General features: G+C 49.5%; 1 protein-coding gene across 10 annotated transcripts in view; it reads left to right on the forward strand.

Annotated features, from left to right (window-relative positions):
* LOC120062579 (ankyrin repeat and KH domain-containing protein 1-like) overlaps positions 1-16,081 on the forward strand; it is a 64,789-nt gene that overhangs the window by 17,154 nt on the left and 31,554 nt on the right. For 6 of the 10 annotated variants that reach the window (XM_039012657.1, XM_039012660.1, XM_039012659.1 and 3 more), the window contains exons 3-8: positions 8,482-8,638; positions 10,785-10,947; positions 11,146-11,293; positions 13,108-13,341; positions 14,284-14,378; positions 15,674-15,835. In XM_039012657.1, the coding sequence (XP_038868585.1) occupies positions 8,482-8,638; positions 10,785-10,947; positions 11,146-11,293; positions 13,108-13,341; positions 14,284-14,378; positions 15,674-15,835 (959 nt within the window). The remainder of the gene's footprint in view (positions 1-8,481; positions 8,639-10,784; positions 10,948-11,145; positions 11,294-13,107; positions 13,342-14,283; positions 14,379-15,673; positions 15,836-16,081) is intronic. The other 4 variants (XM_039012664.1, XM_039012667.1, XM_039012661.1 and 1 more) reach the window with 3 other exon arrangements.

Here is a 16,081-nt window from a genome sequence, read left to right on the forward strand (position 1 = left end):
GACCTAACTAATGCTTTTTTTTTTGTAGCTGAATGGAAGCAAGTCCCCGTAGCAATGTTCCAACACCTAGTGGAAAGCCTCCCCAGAACAGTCAAGGTTGTTATAGCAGCAAAGGGAGGACCAACTCTATATTAATGCCAATTATTTTGGAATGAGTTGTTCGACGAGCAGGTGTCCACATTCTTTAAAAAAAACTAACTATTTTTAAATGATGGATCCCCATTAGCTGCCAAAGCAGCAGCTACTCTTCCTGGAGTCCAGCAAAGTTAAGGCAATTTATACAATTTTAAGAACATTACAATACTTTCACAGATTTCACAACACACTGTGTGCCCTCAGGCCCCTACTCCACCATTTCCACATATCTACAGTACTAAATCCATATGTATGTATAGTGCGTATGTTATTGTGTGTGTATATGCATGCGTGTGTCTGTGCCAATATTTGTGTTGCTTCACAGTCCCCGCTGTTCCATAATATATTTTTTCATCTGTTTTTTAAATCTAATTTTAATGCTTGCTTGTGGTCATCTAGTGTATAGGCCTATGTTGTTGTTTAGGTGGAGTTATGGGTCAATTTGCATATTATTCCTCTACATGTGGAACGCATGAAAGTCCTTTTTATTTTGGTTTAACACCATTTTGACACATTCGCCCCATTTATTTCTAGAAAGCTATGTTTTGTCATACACCAGATAGGTGCAGTGACGTGGTGGTTTACAGGGTCAGCCTTAGTAGTACGTGGTGGTTTACAGGGTCAGCCATAGTAGTACGTGGTGGTTTACAGGGTCAGCCATAGTAGTACGTGGTGGTTTACAGGGTCAGCCTTAGTAGTACGTGGTGGTTTACAGGGTCAGCCATAGTAGTACGTGGTGGTTTACAGGGTCAGCCTTAGTAGTACGTGGTGGTTTACAGGGTCAGCCATAGTAGTACGTGGTGGTTTACAGGGTCAGCCATAGTAGTACGTGGTGGTTTACAGGGTCAGCCATAGTAGTACGTGGTGGTTTACAGGGTCAGCCATAGTAGTACGTGGTGGTTTACAGGGTCAGCCATAGTAGTACGTGGTGGTTTACAGGGTCAGCCTTAGTAGTACGTGGTGGTTTACAGGGTCAGCCATAGTAGTACGTGGTGGTTTACAGGGTCAGCCATAGTAGTACGTGGTGGTTTACAGGGTCAGCCATAGTAGTACGTGGTGGTTTACAGGGTCAGCCATAGTAGTACGTGGTGGTTTACAGGGTCAGCCATAGTAGTACGTGGTGGTTTACAGGGTCAGCCATAGTAGTACGTGGTGGTTTACAGGGTCAGCCATAGTAGTACGTGGTGGTTTACAGGGTCAGCCATAGTAGTACGTGGTGGTTTACAGGGTCAGCCATAGTAGTACGTGGTGGTTTACAGGGTCAGCCATAGTAGTACGTGGTGGTTTACAGGGTCAGCCATAGTAGTACGTGGTGGTTTACAGGGTCAGCCATAGTAGTACGTGGTGGTTTACAGGGTCAGCCATAGTAGTACGTGGTGGTTTACAGGGTCAGCCATAGTAGTACGTGGTGGTTTACAGGGTCAGCCATAGTAGTACGTGGTGGTTTACAGGGTCAGCCATAGTAGTACGTGGTGGTTTACAGGGTCAGCCATAGTAGTACGTGGTGGTTTACAGGGTCAGCCATAGTAGTACGTGGTGGTTTACAGGGTCAGCCTTAGTAGTACGTGGTGGTTTACAGGGTCAGCCATAGTAGTACGTGGTGGTTTACAGGGTCAGCCTTAGTAGTACGTGGTGGTTTACAGGGTCAGCCATAGTAGTACGTGGTGGTTTACAGGGTCAGCCATAGTAGTACGTGGTGGTTTACAGGGTCAGCCATAGTAGTACGTGGTGGTTTACAGGGTCAGCCATAGTAGTACGTGGTGGTTTACAGGGTCAGCCATAGTAGTACGTGGTGGTTTACAGGGTCAGCCATAGTAGTACGTGGTGGTTTACAGGGTCAGCCATAGTAGTACGTGGTGGTTTACAGGGTCAGCCATAGTAGTACGTGGTGGTTTACAGGGTCAGCCATAGTAGTACGTGGTGGTTTACAGGGTCAGCCATAGTAGTACGTGGTGGTTTACAGGGTCAGCCATAGTAGTACGTGGTGGTTTACAGGGTCAGCCATAGTAGTACGTGGTGGTTTACAGGGTCAGCCATAGTAGTACGTGGTGGTTTACAGGGTCAGCCATAGTAGTACGTGGTGGTTTACAGGGTCAGCCATAGTAGTACGTGGTGGTTTACAGGGTCAGCCATAGTAGTACGTGGTGGTTTACAGGGTCAGCCATAGTAGTACGTGGTGGTTTACAGGGTCAGCCATAGTAGTACGTGGTGGTTTACAGGGTCAGCCATAGTAGTACGTGGTGGTTTACAGGGTCAGCCATAGTAGTACGTGGTGGTTTACAGGGTCAGCCATAGTAGTACGTGGTGGTTTACAGGGTCAGCCATAGTAGTACGTGGTGGTTTACAGGGTCAGCCATAGTAGTACGTGGTGGTTTACAGGGTCAGCCATAGTAGTACGTGGTGGTTTACAGGGTCAGCCATAGTAGTACGTGGTGGTTTACAGGGTCAGCCATAGTAGTACGTGGTGGTTTACAGGGTCAGCCATAGTAGTACGTGGTGGTTTACAGGGTCAGCCATAGTAGTACGTGGTGGTTTACAGGGTCAGCCATAGTAGTACGTGGTGGTTTACAGGGTCAGCCATAGTAGTACGTGGTGGTTTACAGGGTCAGCCATAGTAGTACGTGGTGGTTTACAGGGTCAGCCATAGTAGTACGTGGTGGTTTACAGGGTCAGCCATAGTAGTACGTGGTGGTTTACAGGGTCAGCCATAGTAGTACGTGGTGGTTTACAGGGTCAGCCATAGTAGTACGTGGTGGTTTACAGGGTCAGCCATAGTAGTACGTGGTGGTTTACAGGGTCAGCCATAGTAGTACGTGGTGGTTTACAGGGTCAGCCATAGTAGTACGTGGTGGTTTACAGGGTCAGCCATAGTAGTACGTGGTGGTTTACAGGGTCAGCCATAGTAGTACGTGGTGGTTTACAGGGTCAGCCATAGTAGTACGTGGTGGTTTACAGGGTCAGCCATAGTAGTACGTGGTGGTTTACAGGGTCAGCCATAGTAGTACGTGGTGGTTTACAGGGTCAGCCATAGTAGTACGTGGTGGTTTACAGGGTCAGCCATAGTAGTACGTGGTGGTTTACAGGGTCAGCCATAGTAGTACGTGGTGGTTTACAGGGTCAGCCATAGTAGTACGTGGTGGTTTACAGGGTCAGCCATAGTAGTACGTGGTGGTTTACAGGGTCAGCCATAGTAGTACGTGGTGGTTTACAGGGTCAGCCATAGTAGTACGTGGTGGTTTACAGGGTCAGCCATAGTAGTACGTGGTGGTTTACAGGGTCAGCCATAGTAGTACGTGGTGGTTTACAGGGTCAGCCATAGTAGTACGTGGTGGTTTACAGGGTCAGCCATAGTAGTACGTGGTGGTTTACAGGGTCAGCCATAGTAGTACGTGGTGGTTTACAGGGTCAGCCATAGTAGTACGTGGTGGTTTACAGGGTCAGCCATAGTAGTACGTGGTGGTTTACAGGGTCAGCCATAGTAGTACGTGGTGGTTTACAGGGTCAGCCATAGTAGTACGTGGTGGTTTACAGGGTCAGCCATAGTAGTACGTGGTGGTTTACAGGGTCAGCCATAGTAGTACGTGGTGGTTTACAGGGTCAGCCATAGTAGTACGTGGTGGTTTACAGGGTCAGCCATAGTAGTACGTGGTGGTTTACAGGGTCAGCCATAGTAGTACGTGGTGGTTTACAGGGTCAGCCATAGTAGTACGTGGTGGTTTACAGGGTCAGCCATAGTAGTACGTGGTGGTTTACAGGGTCAGCCATAGTAGTACGTGGTGGTTTACAGGGTCAGCCATAGTAGTACGTGGTGGTTTACAGGGTCAGCCATAGTAGTACGTGGTGGTTTACAGGGTCAGCCATAGTAGTACGTGGTGGTTTACAGGGTCAGCCATAGTAGTACGTGGTGGTTTACAGGGTCAGCCTTAGTAGTACGTGGTGGTTTACAGGGTCAGCCAAAGTAGTACGTGGTGGTTTACAGGGTCAGCCATAGTAGTACGTGGTGGTTTACAGGGTCAGCCATAGTAGTACGTGGTGGTTTACAGGGTCAGCCATAGTAGTACGTGGTGGTTTACAGGGTCAGCCATAGTAGTACGTGGTGGTTTACAGGGTCAGCCATAGTAGTACGTGGTGGTTTACAGGGTCAGCCATAGTAGTACGTGGTGGTTTACAGGGTCAGCCATAGTAGTACGTGGTGGTTTACAGGGTCAGCCATAGTAGTACGTGGTGGTTTACAGGGTCAGCCATAGTAGTACGTGGTGGTTTACAGGGTCAGCCATAGTAGTACGTGGTGGTTTACAGGGTCAGCCATAGTAGTACGTGGTGGTTTACAGGGTCAGCCATAGTAGTACGTGGTGGTTTACAGGGTCAGCCATAGTAGTACGTGGTGGTTTACAGGGTCAGCCTTAGTAGTACGTGGTGGTTTACAGGGTCAGCCTTAGTAGTACGTGGTGGTTTACAGGGTCAGCCATAGTAGTACGTGGTGGTTTACAGGGTCAGCCATAGTAGTACGTGGTGGTTTACAGGGTCAGCCATAGTAGTACGGCGCCCTTGGAGCAAATTGGGGTTAAGTGCTAAAGGAAATATCAACAGATTTTTCACCTTGAATGCTCGGGTATTCGAACCAGCGACCTCTTGGTTACTGGCCCAACGATTTAACCGCTAGGCTAGCTGCCGCACTAATGAGAAACATTCACACTGGGTTAGTGCAGAAATACCACAATAACAGGAGGCAATAATGTCAACACGGCAGACAATGATCAGCAGGCATATTGATCAGTCAGCAGATCAGGTACGGTTTTTAAAGGAGTGTGGTGGCTTGAATGTGTCAAGTTTGAAGGTCTTATGCAGCTCGTTCCAGTCGTTGGCAGCGGAAAACTGGAATGATTGATGGCTACAGGAAGTGCTGGGCTTGGAATGACCAGTACAATGCCTCTACCAGAGAGCAGGTTGCTATTGGTAGTGGAGATGTTGAGGTAGAGGGGGGACTTGCCAATGAGGGACTTTGGTACCAGTGGGTCTGGTGTCGTGTATGTTAACGAGGGCCAGTTGACCAGGGTGTAAAGGTCACAGTGATAAGTGTTTAAGGGGGCACTGGTAACAAAGCGAATGGCAGTGTGGTAAATGACAAGTTGTTTTGGGGGCAAGCCTGTAAACTACATCGTCATAGTCCAGGATTGGCAGTATGGCCATTTTTACAAGGGTGTGCTTGGCAGAGTGGGTGAAGGATGTTCTGTCACGGTTTAGGAAACCAATTCTGGATGTAAATTTAGACTATAGGTGGGTGATGTGTGTATGGAATGAGGTTGAGAATGTTAGGAGACTAGGCAGGTTGAGGTAAGATCCGGTTGAAGAGCATGCATTTCCTTTTTTTGGTATTGGTAAGGTCAGAGAAGGTATGTTGGATGTTGTAGGGTGGTTACACGTGTTCAGGGAGGGGCCAGTTGTGTACAGGATAGTGTCATAAAGGTGGATGAGGGTCACCAGAAGCATGCGCAACATTCTTAATATACACCGAGAATAGGGTCGGCCCAAGAATCTATCCTTGTGGAACTCCCGTAGATACAGCCAGTGGGTTAGAAAGCAGCCCCTTGGATTGTACACATTGTACACGGCCAGAGAAATAGTTTTCAAACTAGGCTAGACAATCCTCAGAGCCATATGTCGCTGACTGTTTTGATCAGGATGCAGTGGTTAACAGAATCAAAGACTTTGGCCAGATCAGTAAAAACAGCCGCACAATGCTGCTTGTTGTCAAAAGCCGTGATGATGTTGAGACAGGACAATACAACGATCAACCACCCAGTCCTCAGCCCTCCACTACTTGCCCTGCCCTGCCTGCCCGCCTGGGGCAACATTGTAAAATCCTTCTGACAGCCAGGTGTCGGCTAAGTTTAGACTCACTCACACAGGCAGGGTAGTGGTGACATAAACACTGACTGGCAGGACCCACCCACTTCTGAACTTTTCTGGTACAAAGATGGTGCCGTACTGTATGGCTGCTGTCTTGAGCTCTGAACCCAACTTAGCTTTTTTCTGATTCTTTTGGCGTTTACGTATTTTGGGGAGGGGGGGTTCTTTCTCTTGCTAGCTTGCTCTCACTTTGTCCCTTGTCTCATGTCAACGGACACGCACACAGTATTTTGGCTTGGCTGCCGTCCCTGGATGGGAAGTGTGTCTTGGTCCTTGTGAAAGAGGTCCTTCAGTATGTTAACGGAACAAACAGTCTGTTTTTTTTCCCTCCTGCCTGCTTCTCTCTTTTGCTCTCCTCCCTCCCTTCCCTGCATCTCGGTCCTCTTCTGCTGGCTTTCTCTTCCCTCCCCCTCTCCCAGTCACACACACTCGTGTATGACATTCCTGCTTTTCTCCCTGCTGTGCCTGTCTTGTCCAACACCTTCTACACACACAGTGCTAGTCCACCAGTCTCATCTATAATTCACAAGACAGAGCCCTGCTAGCATACAGGCCCCCAAGCACCTCGCCCCTACCCTTCTGGCCCCTAGCTAGCCCCCTATCCTTCTGGCCCCTAGCTAGCCCCCTATCCTTCTGGCCCCTAGCTAGCCCCCTATCCTTCTGGCCCCTAGCTAGCCCCTATCCTTCTGGCCCCTAGCTAGCCCCTATCCTTCTGGCCCCTAGCTAGCCCCCTATCCTTCTGGCCCCTAGCTAGCCCCCTATCCTTCTGGCCCCTAGCTAGCCCCCTACCCTTCTGGCCCCTAGCTAGCCCCCTACCCTTCTGGCCCCTAGCTAGCCCCCTACCCTTCTGGCCCCTAGCTAGCCCCCTACCCTTCTCGCCCCTAGCTAGCCCCCTACCCTTCTGGCCCCTAGCTAGCCCCCTACCCTTCTGGCTCCTAGCTAGCCCCCTACCCTTCTGGCCCCTAGCCAGCCCCTTAGACACTAGCCACCCCCTACCCCCCTAGACACTAGCCACTCCCTACCCCCTAGACGCTAGCCAGCCCCCTTGACACTAGCCACCCCCTACCCCCCTAGACACTAGCCACCCCCCTCGACACTAGCCAGCCCCCTACCCCCCCAGACACTAGCCAGCCCCTAGACACTAGACACTAACCAGCCCCCTAGACACTAACCAGCCCCCTAGACACTAACCAGCCCCCTAGACACTAACCAGCCCCCTAGACACTAGCCAGCCCCCTAGACACTAACCAGCCCCCTAGACACTAGCCAGCCCCCTAGACACTAGCCAGCCCCCTAGACACTAGCCAGCCCCCTAGACACTAGCCAGCCCCCTAGACACTAGGCACCCCCTACCCCCCTAGACACTAGGCACCCCCCTAGACACTAGCCACTCCCTACCCCCTTAGACACTAGGCACCCCCCCTAGACATTAGGCACCCCCTACCCCCCTAGACACTAGCCAGCCCCCTAGACACTAGCCAGCCCCCTAGACACTAGCCAGCCCCCTAGACACTAGCCACCCCCCTAGACACTAGCCACCCCCCTAGACACTAGCCACCCCCCTAGACACTAGCCAGCCCCCTAGACACTAGCCAGCCCTTTTCCCTTTAGGTAGCACCCTAACCCATAGCTTAGACTCTCGTGTAGCCCCCAGGGGTTAGATCTGTGAGGACTGGTTCAGTCGGTGGAGGACATATGTCTACGTTTTCACCTAGCTTCTCAGGGGGAAAGGTTGAAATACTTTCACATTACTTCATGTGAAAATGCCTCTAGACCAAGACGTTTGGACATATAGACATACACAGAGTGTACAAAATATTAGGAACACCTTTTGCCCTCAGAACAGCCTCAATTTGTCGGGGCATGGACTCAACAAGGTGTCAAAAGCGTTTCCACAGGGATGCTGGCCCATGTCGACTCCAATGCTTCCCACAGTTGTCAAGTTGGCTGGATGTCCTTTGGGTGGTGGACCATTCTTGATAAACACAGGAAACTGTTGAGCGTGAACAACCCGGCAGCGTTGCAGTTCTTGGCACACACACACACAATCGATGGCTCAAATGTGTCAAGGCTTAAAAAAAACTTTCACGTGTTTCCTCCCGTTCATCTACACTGATTTCAAGGGGATTAAACAAGTGACATCAATAAGGGATCATAGCTTTCACCTGGATTCACCTGCTCAGTCTATTTAATGGAAGAGCACTATGTGTCATGGTTTGTACACTCAGTGTATATACCCAAGACTGTTAAGCTTGTCAAATCTGTTTTCCTGATTTGAATCTAACCCATGCTTGTGTTTTGTTTTGTATTTTTTGTTATGAATGCCGCTACTAACATTGGATTGGCTGGACTTGCCTCTACGATCACCTGCCTGGCTTCTTTGGTGTGGTTTTGCCCCCATGCCTGTGTTTCCTGTGATGACCTTTAACCCGGAAGGCATTGGTAAACTTTCAACTGCGGATGGTAAAGCGTTTGCAGATCCCGAGGTGCTGCGGAGGCTGACGTCGTCAGTGAGCTGTGCCCTGGACGAGGCGGCTGCCGCCCTGACGCGCATGAGAGCAGAGAACACACTCAACGCTGGCCAGGCCGACAAGTATGTATCTATCCCAGTCCATCTATCAATACATCTATCAGTACATGAGAACACACTCAACGCTGGCCAGGCCGACAAGTACAGTTGAAGTCGGAAGTTTACATACACCTTAGCCTAATACATTTAAACTCAGTTTTTCACAATTCCTGATACTTGATCCTAGTAAAAATTCCCTGTTTTAGGTCAGTTAGGATCACCACTTCATTTTAAGAATGTGAAATGTCCGAATAATAGTTTATTTATTAATAATTTATTTCAGCTTTTATTTCTTTCATCACATTCCCAGTGGGTCAGAAGTTTACATATACTCAATTAGTATTTGGTAGCATTGTTTAACTTGCGTCAAACGTTTCAGGTAGCCTTCCACAAGCTTCCCATAATAAATTGGGTGAATTTTGGCCCATTCCTCCTGACAGAGCTGGTGAACTGAGTCAGGTTTGTAGGCCTCCTTGCTCGCACACACTTTTTCAGTTCTGCCCACAAATGTTCTATAAGATTGAGGTCAGGGCTTTGTGATGGCCACTCCAATACCTTGACTTTGTTGTCCTAAAGCCATTTTGCCACAACTTTGGAAGTATGCTTGGGGTCATTGTCCATTTGGAAGACCCATTTGCGACCAAGCTTTATCTTCCTGACTGATGTCTTGAGATGTTGCTTCAATATATCCACATAATTTTCCTACCTCATGATGCCATCTATTTTGTGAAGTGCACCAGTCCCTCCTGCAGCAAAGCACCCCCACAACATGATGCTACCACCCCCACAACATGATGCTACCACCCCCACAACATGATGCTACCACCCCCACAACATGATGCTACCACCCCCGTGCTTCACAGTTGGGATGGTCTTCTTCGGCTTTGAGGCCTCCCCCTTTTTCCTCCAAACATAACGATGGTCATTATGGCCAAACAGTTCTATTTTTGTTTCATCAGACCAGAGGACATTTCTCCAAAAAGTACGATCTTTGTCCCCATGTGTAGTTGCAAACCGTAGTCTGGCTTTTTTATGGCGGTTTTGGAGTAGTGGCTTCTTCCTTGCTGAGCGGCCTTTCAGGTTGTGTCGATATAGGACTCGTTTTACTGTGGATATATATACTTTTGTACCTGTTTCCTCCAGCATCTTCACAAGGTCCTTTGCTGTTGTTCTGGGATTGATTCGCACTTTTCGCAAAAGTACATTAATCTCTAGGAGACAGAACGCGTCTCCTTCCTGAGCGGTGTGACGGCTGCGTGGTCCCATGGTGTTTATACTTGCGTACTATTGTTTGTACAGATGAACGTGGTACCTTCAGGTGTTTGGAAATTGCTCCCAAGGATGAACCAGACTTGTGGAGGTCTGCAATTTCTTTTCTGAGGTCTTGGCTGATATCTTTTGATTTTCCAATGATGTCAAGCAAAGAGTCACTGAGTTTGAAGGTAGGCCTTGAAATACATCCACAGGTACACCTCCCAATTTACTCAAATGATGTCAATTAGCCTATCAGAAGCTTCTAAAACCATTACATCATTTTCTGGAATTTTCCAAGCTGTTTAAAGGCACAGTCAACTTTGTGAATGTAAACTTCTGACCCACCGGAATTGTAATACATTGAATTATAAGTGAAATAATCTGTCTGTAAACAATTGTTGGAAAAATGACTTGTCATGCACAAAGTAGATGTCCTAACCAACTTGCCAAAACTATAGTTTGTTAACAAGACATTTGTGGAGTGGTTGAAAAACGAGTTTTAATGACTCCAACCTAAGTGTATGTAAACTTCCGACTTCAACTGTGTGTGTCTACCCCAGTCCATCTGTCAATACATCTATCAATACATGAGAAGAGAACACAGTCAACGCTGGCCGACAAGTATGTGAGACCAACTGAATATAGCAGTCAATATCTGAATGTCAGTCAATGTATTACCTCCGTGATCAATATGTTACTCGATCAAACAGTTTAGTCAAGCATCAAATGTCTGGTAGTTTCTCTCACAGTAATAGCAGAAGTGTGATTATGAGCTGTGTGTGTGCGGCATTAGTTGTGTGTGTGTATGTAAGGGGTGTGTGTTCTCTTGTCATAGTGGCAGTAATTGTAGCTGTTTGATTACGAAGTGTGTAGGTGTGTGTGTGTTCTCCTGTCACAGGGGCAGTAATTGTAGCAGTCTGGTTATTTTCAGCCGGAGTCTAGCTGAGGCGTGTTCGGACGGAGACGTGAACGCCGTGAGGAAGCTGCTAGACGAGGGGCGGAGCGTCAACGAACACACTGAGGAAGGAGAGAGTCTTCTCTGCCTCGCCTGCTCTGCTGGATACTATGAACTCGCACAGGTGTGTGTGTGCGTGAGAGAGCAGTGTGTGTCTGTCGCAAGTGTGTAATCGTCCTTTTTCAATAAGTCATTTCAGTAACTTCCGTGAAAGGTGTCCTCTTTTTGCGGGTTATGTCAGAATGCGGTTCAGTCCCCCACAATCTCTACAGCATACATTTACATTGTATGAGCTCTGACCCCTGCTGTGATTGGTTGTTAGGTGCTGCTCGCAATGCATGCCAACGTGGAGGACCGGGGGATTAAAGGTGACATCACTCCCCTGATGGCGGCGGCGAGCGGCGGTTACGTCGACATCGTCAAGCTGCTCCTGGTCCACGGGGCTGACGCCAACGCACAGTCCTCCACCGGTACCAATACACACATTCCTTTATGGTCCTATCTGCCTCAATGTGCGGCTGGTTATTTCTTGTCATAATTCTTTGTCCCCCAATTTTTTTTGTTGATTTCTGCTTGGACAACATGTCCCTATGCACCATCTCGACCCCATCTCGACCCCATCTCGACCCATTGGGTTGCATTAAATCTAAACATCACTAACACACGTAACACAGACCTGACGTATGGTCTCTCCCCCCCTCTGTACAGTCGTGGCCAAAAGTTTTGAGAATGAGACAAATATTAATTTCCACAAAGTTTGCTGCTTCAGTGTCTTTAGATATTTTTGTCAGATGTTACTATGGAATACTGAAGTATAATTACAAGCATTTCATACGTGTCAAAGGCTTTTATTGACAATTACATGAACCTCACACATGAATGGTCTCAGGATGCTTTACTGTTGGCATGACACAGGACTGATGGTAGCGCTCACCTTGTCTTCTCGGAAAGGGGATTCATCAGAGAAAATGACTACCCCAGTCCTCAGCAGTCCAATCCCTGTACCTTTTGCAGAATATCAGTCTGTCCCTGATTTTTTTCCTTGAGAGAAGTGGCTTCTTTGCTGCCCTTGACACCAGGCCTTCTTCCAAAAGTCTTCGCCTCACTGGGCATGCAGATGCACTCACACCTGCCAGCTGCCATTCCTGAGCAAGCTCTGTACTGGTGGTGCCCCGATCCCGCAGCTGAATCAACTTTAGGAGATGGTCCTGGCGCTTGCTGGACTTTTTTGGGCGCCCTGAAGCCTTCGTCACAACAATTGAACCACTCTCCTTGAAGTTCTTGATGATCCGATAAATGGTTGCTTTAGGTGCAATCTTACTGGCAGCAATATCCTTGCCTGTGAAGCCCTGTTTGTGCAAAGCAAGGATGACGGCATGTGTTTCCTTGCAGGTAACCATGGTTGACAGAGGAAGAACAATGATTCCAAGCACCACCCTCCTTTTGAAGCTTCCAGTCTGTTATTTGAACACGATCAGCATGACAGAGTGATCTCCAGCCCTGTCCTTGTCAACACTCACACCTGTGTTAACAAGAGAATCACTTACATGATGTCAGCTGGTCTTTTTGTGGCAGGGCTGAAATGCAGTGGAAATGTTTTTTGGGGGATTCAGTTCATTTGCATGGCAAAGAGGGACTTTGCAATTAATTGCAATTCATCTGATCACTCTTCATAACATTCTGGAGTATATGCAAATTGCCATCATACAAACTGAGGCAGCAGACTTTGTGAAAATTTATATTTGTGTCATTCTTGAAACTTTTGCCACGACTGTAGGTAACACAGCCCTCCCTCTGTAGGTAACACAACCCTGACGTATGGTCTCTCTCCCCCTGTAGGTAACACAGCCCTGGCATATGGTCTTTCTCCCCCTCTGTAGGTAACACAGCCCTCTCTCCCCCTCTGTCGGTAACACAGCCCTGACATATGGTCTTTCTCTCTCCCTCTGTCGGTAACACAGCCCTGACATATGGTCTTTCTCTCCCCCTCTGTAGGTAACACAGCCCTGACATATGGTCTTTCTCTCCCCCTGTAGGTAACACAGCCCTGACATATGGTCTTTCTCCCCCTCTGTAGGTAACACAGCCCTGACATATGGTCTTTCTCTCCCCCTGTAGGTAACACAGCCCTGACATATGGTCTTTCTTCCCCTCTGTAGGTAACACAGCCCTGACATATGGTCTTTCTCTCCCCCTGTAGGTAACACAGCCCTGACATATGGTCTTTCTCTCCCCCTGTAGGTAACACAGCCCTGACATATGGTCTTTCTCTCCCCCTCTGTAGGTAACACAGCCCTGACGTATGCCTGTGCTGGGGGGTTTGTGGATGTGGTGAAGGTTCTCTTAAAGGAGGGGGCCAACATCGAGGACCACAATGAGAACGGACACACCCCTCTAATGGAGGGGGCGAGCGCGGGCCACGTGGAGGTGGCCAGGGTTCTGCTGGAGTACGGCGCCGGGATCAACACACACTCCAACGAGTTCAAGGAGAGCGCCCTCACACTCGCCTGCTACAAAGGTCTTCTTCACTTTTCGTCTGAGTATTCAAGTGTTCCCTTTGACTGTTTTAGATGTTTTCATGTGGGGCTCGCTCACATCACCCCCCCAATGCAACCTTCAGTCTCAGACAATAAAATAACAATCTCTGCTTCTCTCTCCTTCCCCTGCCCCCCCTCTCTCCTTCTCCCGCCCGCCCTCTCTCCTTCTCCCGCCCGCCCTCTCTCCTTCTCCCGCCCGCCCTCTCTCCTGCCCTCTCTCTCTCTCTCTCTCTCCTGCCCTCTCTCTCTCTCTCTCCTGCCCTCTCTCTCTCTCTCTCTCTCCTGCTCTCTCTCTCTCTCTCTCCTGCCCTCTCTCTCTCTCTCTCCTGCCCTCTCTCTCTCTCTCTCCTGCCCTCTCTCTCTCTCTCTCCTGCCCTCTCTCTCTCTCTCTCCTGCCCTCTCTCTCTCTCTCTCTCTCTCTCTCCTGCCCTCTCTCTCTCTCTCTCTCTCTCTCCTGCCCTCTCTCTCTCTCTCTCTCTCTCTCTCTCCTGCCCTCTCTCTCCTGCCCTCTCTCTCTCTCTCTCTCTCTCTCTCCTGCCCTCTCTCTCTCTCTCTCTCTCTCTCTCTCTCCTGCCCTCTCTCTCTCTCTCTCTCTCCTGCCCTCTCTCTCTCTCTCTCTCTCCTGCCCTCTCTCTCTCTCTCTCTCTCCCCTGCCCTCTCTCTCTCTCTCTCTCTCTCCCCTGCCCTCTCTCTCTCTCTCTCTCTCTCCCCTGCCCTCTCTCTCTCTCTCTCCCCTGCCCTCTCTCTCTCTCTCTCTCCCCTGCCCTCTCTCTCTCTCTCTCTCCCCTGCCCCCTCTCTCTCTCTCTCTCCCCTGCCCTCTCTCTCTCTCTCTCTATATATATATATATATATATATATATATATATATATATATATATATATATATATATATATATATATATATATATATATATATATATAGGTCATCTGGACATGGTGAGGTTTCTGCTGGAAGCCGGGGCAGATCAGGAGCATAAGACAGATGAGATGCACACAGCGCTGATGGAAGCTTGCATGGTGAGCATATGACCCAACACACAGCCCCTCTCTCCCTGCATGGTGAGCATATGACCCAACACACAGCCCCTCTCTCCTCTCTCCCTGCATGGTGAGCATATGACCCAACACACAGCCCCTCTCTCCCTGCATGGTGAGCATATGACCCAACACACAGCCCCTCTCTCCCTGCATGGTGAGCATATGACCCAACACACTCTCTTCTCTCTCCCTGCATGGTGAGCATATGACCCAACACACAGCCCCTCTCTCCTCTCTCCCTGCATGGTGAGCATATGACCCAACACACTCTCTTCTCTCTCCCTGCATGGTGAGCATATGACCCAACACACAGCCCCTCTCTCCTCTCTCCCTGCATGGTGAGCATATGACCCAACACACAGCCCCTCTCTCCCTGCATGGTGAGCATATGACCCAACACACAGCCCCTCTCTCCCTGCATGGTGAGCATATGACCCAACACACTCTCTTCTCTCTCCCTGCATGGTGAGCATATGACCCAACACACTCTCTCCTCTCGCCCTGCATGGTGAGCATATGACCCAACACACAGCCCCTCTCTCCTCTCGCCCTGCATGGTGAGCATATGACCCAACACACAGCCCCTCTCTCCCTGCATGGTGAGCATATGACCCAACACACAGCCCCTCTCTCCCTGCATGGTGAGCATATGACCCAACACACAGCCCCTCTCTCCCTGCATGGTGAGCATATGACCCAACACACAGCCCCTCTCTCCCTGCATGGTGAGCATATGACCCAACATACAGCCCCTCTCTCCTCTCTCCCTGCATGGTGAGCATATGACCCAACACACAGCCCCTCTCTCCTCTCGCCCTGCATGGTGAGCATATGACCCAACACACAGCCCCTCTCTCCTCTCTCCCTGCATGGTGAGCATATGACCCAACACACAGCCCCTCTCTCCTCTCGCCCTGCATGGTGAGCATATGACCCAACACACAGCCCCTCGCTCCCTGCATGGTGAGCATATGACCCAACACACAGCCCCTCTCTCCTCTCGCCCTGCATGGTGAGCATATGACCCAACACACAGCCCCTCGCTCCCTGCATGGTGAGCATATGACCCAACACACAGCCCCTCTCTCCTCTCGCCCTGCATGGTGAGCATATGACCCAACACACAGCCCCTCGCTCCCTGCATGGTGAGCATATGACCCAACACATAGCCCCAATCTCCTCTCTCCCTGCTTGTGTGTGAGAATGTGTGTGTAACTCTGTCATAACCAACTCAGGTGCTTATGTTGTCCCTGTGTGTGTGTGTGCTCTTCCTGTCCCAGGATGGGCATGTGGAGGTGGCACGGCTGCTGTTGGACAGCGGGGCGCAGGTCAACATGCCAGCTGACTCCTTCGAGTCGCCCCTCACCCTGGCAGCCTGCGGCGGGCATGTAGATCTAGCAGCTCTGCTCATAGAGAGAGGGGCCAACCTAGAGGAGGTGAGTAGCAACACACAGAAACCAGTGGATGTTTTAATATGTGTGTGGGTGAATGAGGGTTAGGGTCACACAGAGAGATGGCGAATCCCAAACCCTCCCAACCCGCTCCGAGGAACCTCCGTTGTCACACTGAGGGTGACTTCCAGAGAGTGGCGAGGGGCTCAGTAAATCCATCAGCTTCAGAACACATTCCTGACTTACACCATGCAATTCATGTTCCATTTTTAAATAATAAAACAAGCATGA

The sequence above is a fragment of the Salvelinus namaycush genome, chromosome 17, assembly GCF_016432855.1.
Source record: "Salvelinus namaycush isolate Seneca chromosome 17, SaNama_1.0, whole genome shotgun sequence".
In the NCBI taxonomy this organism is placed as follows: Eukaryota; Metazoa; Chordata; class Actinopteri; order Salmoniformes; family Salmonidae; genus Salvelinus; species Salvelinus namaycush.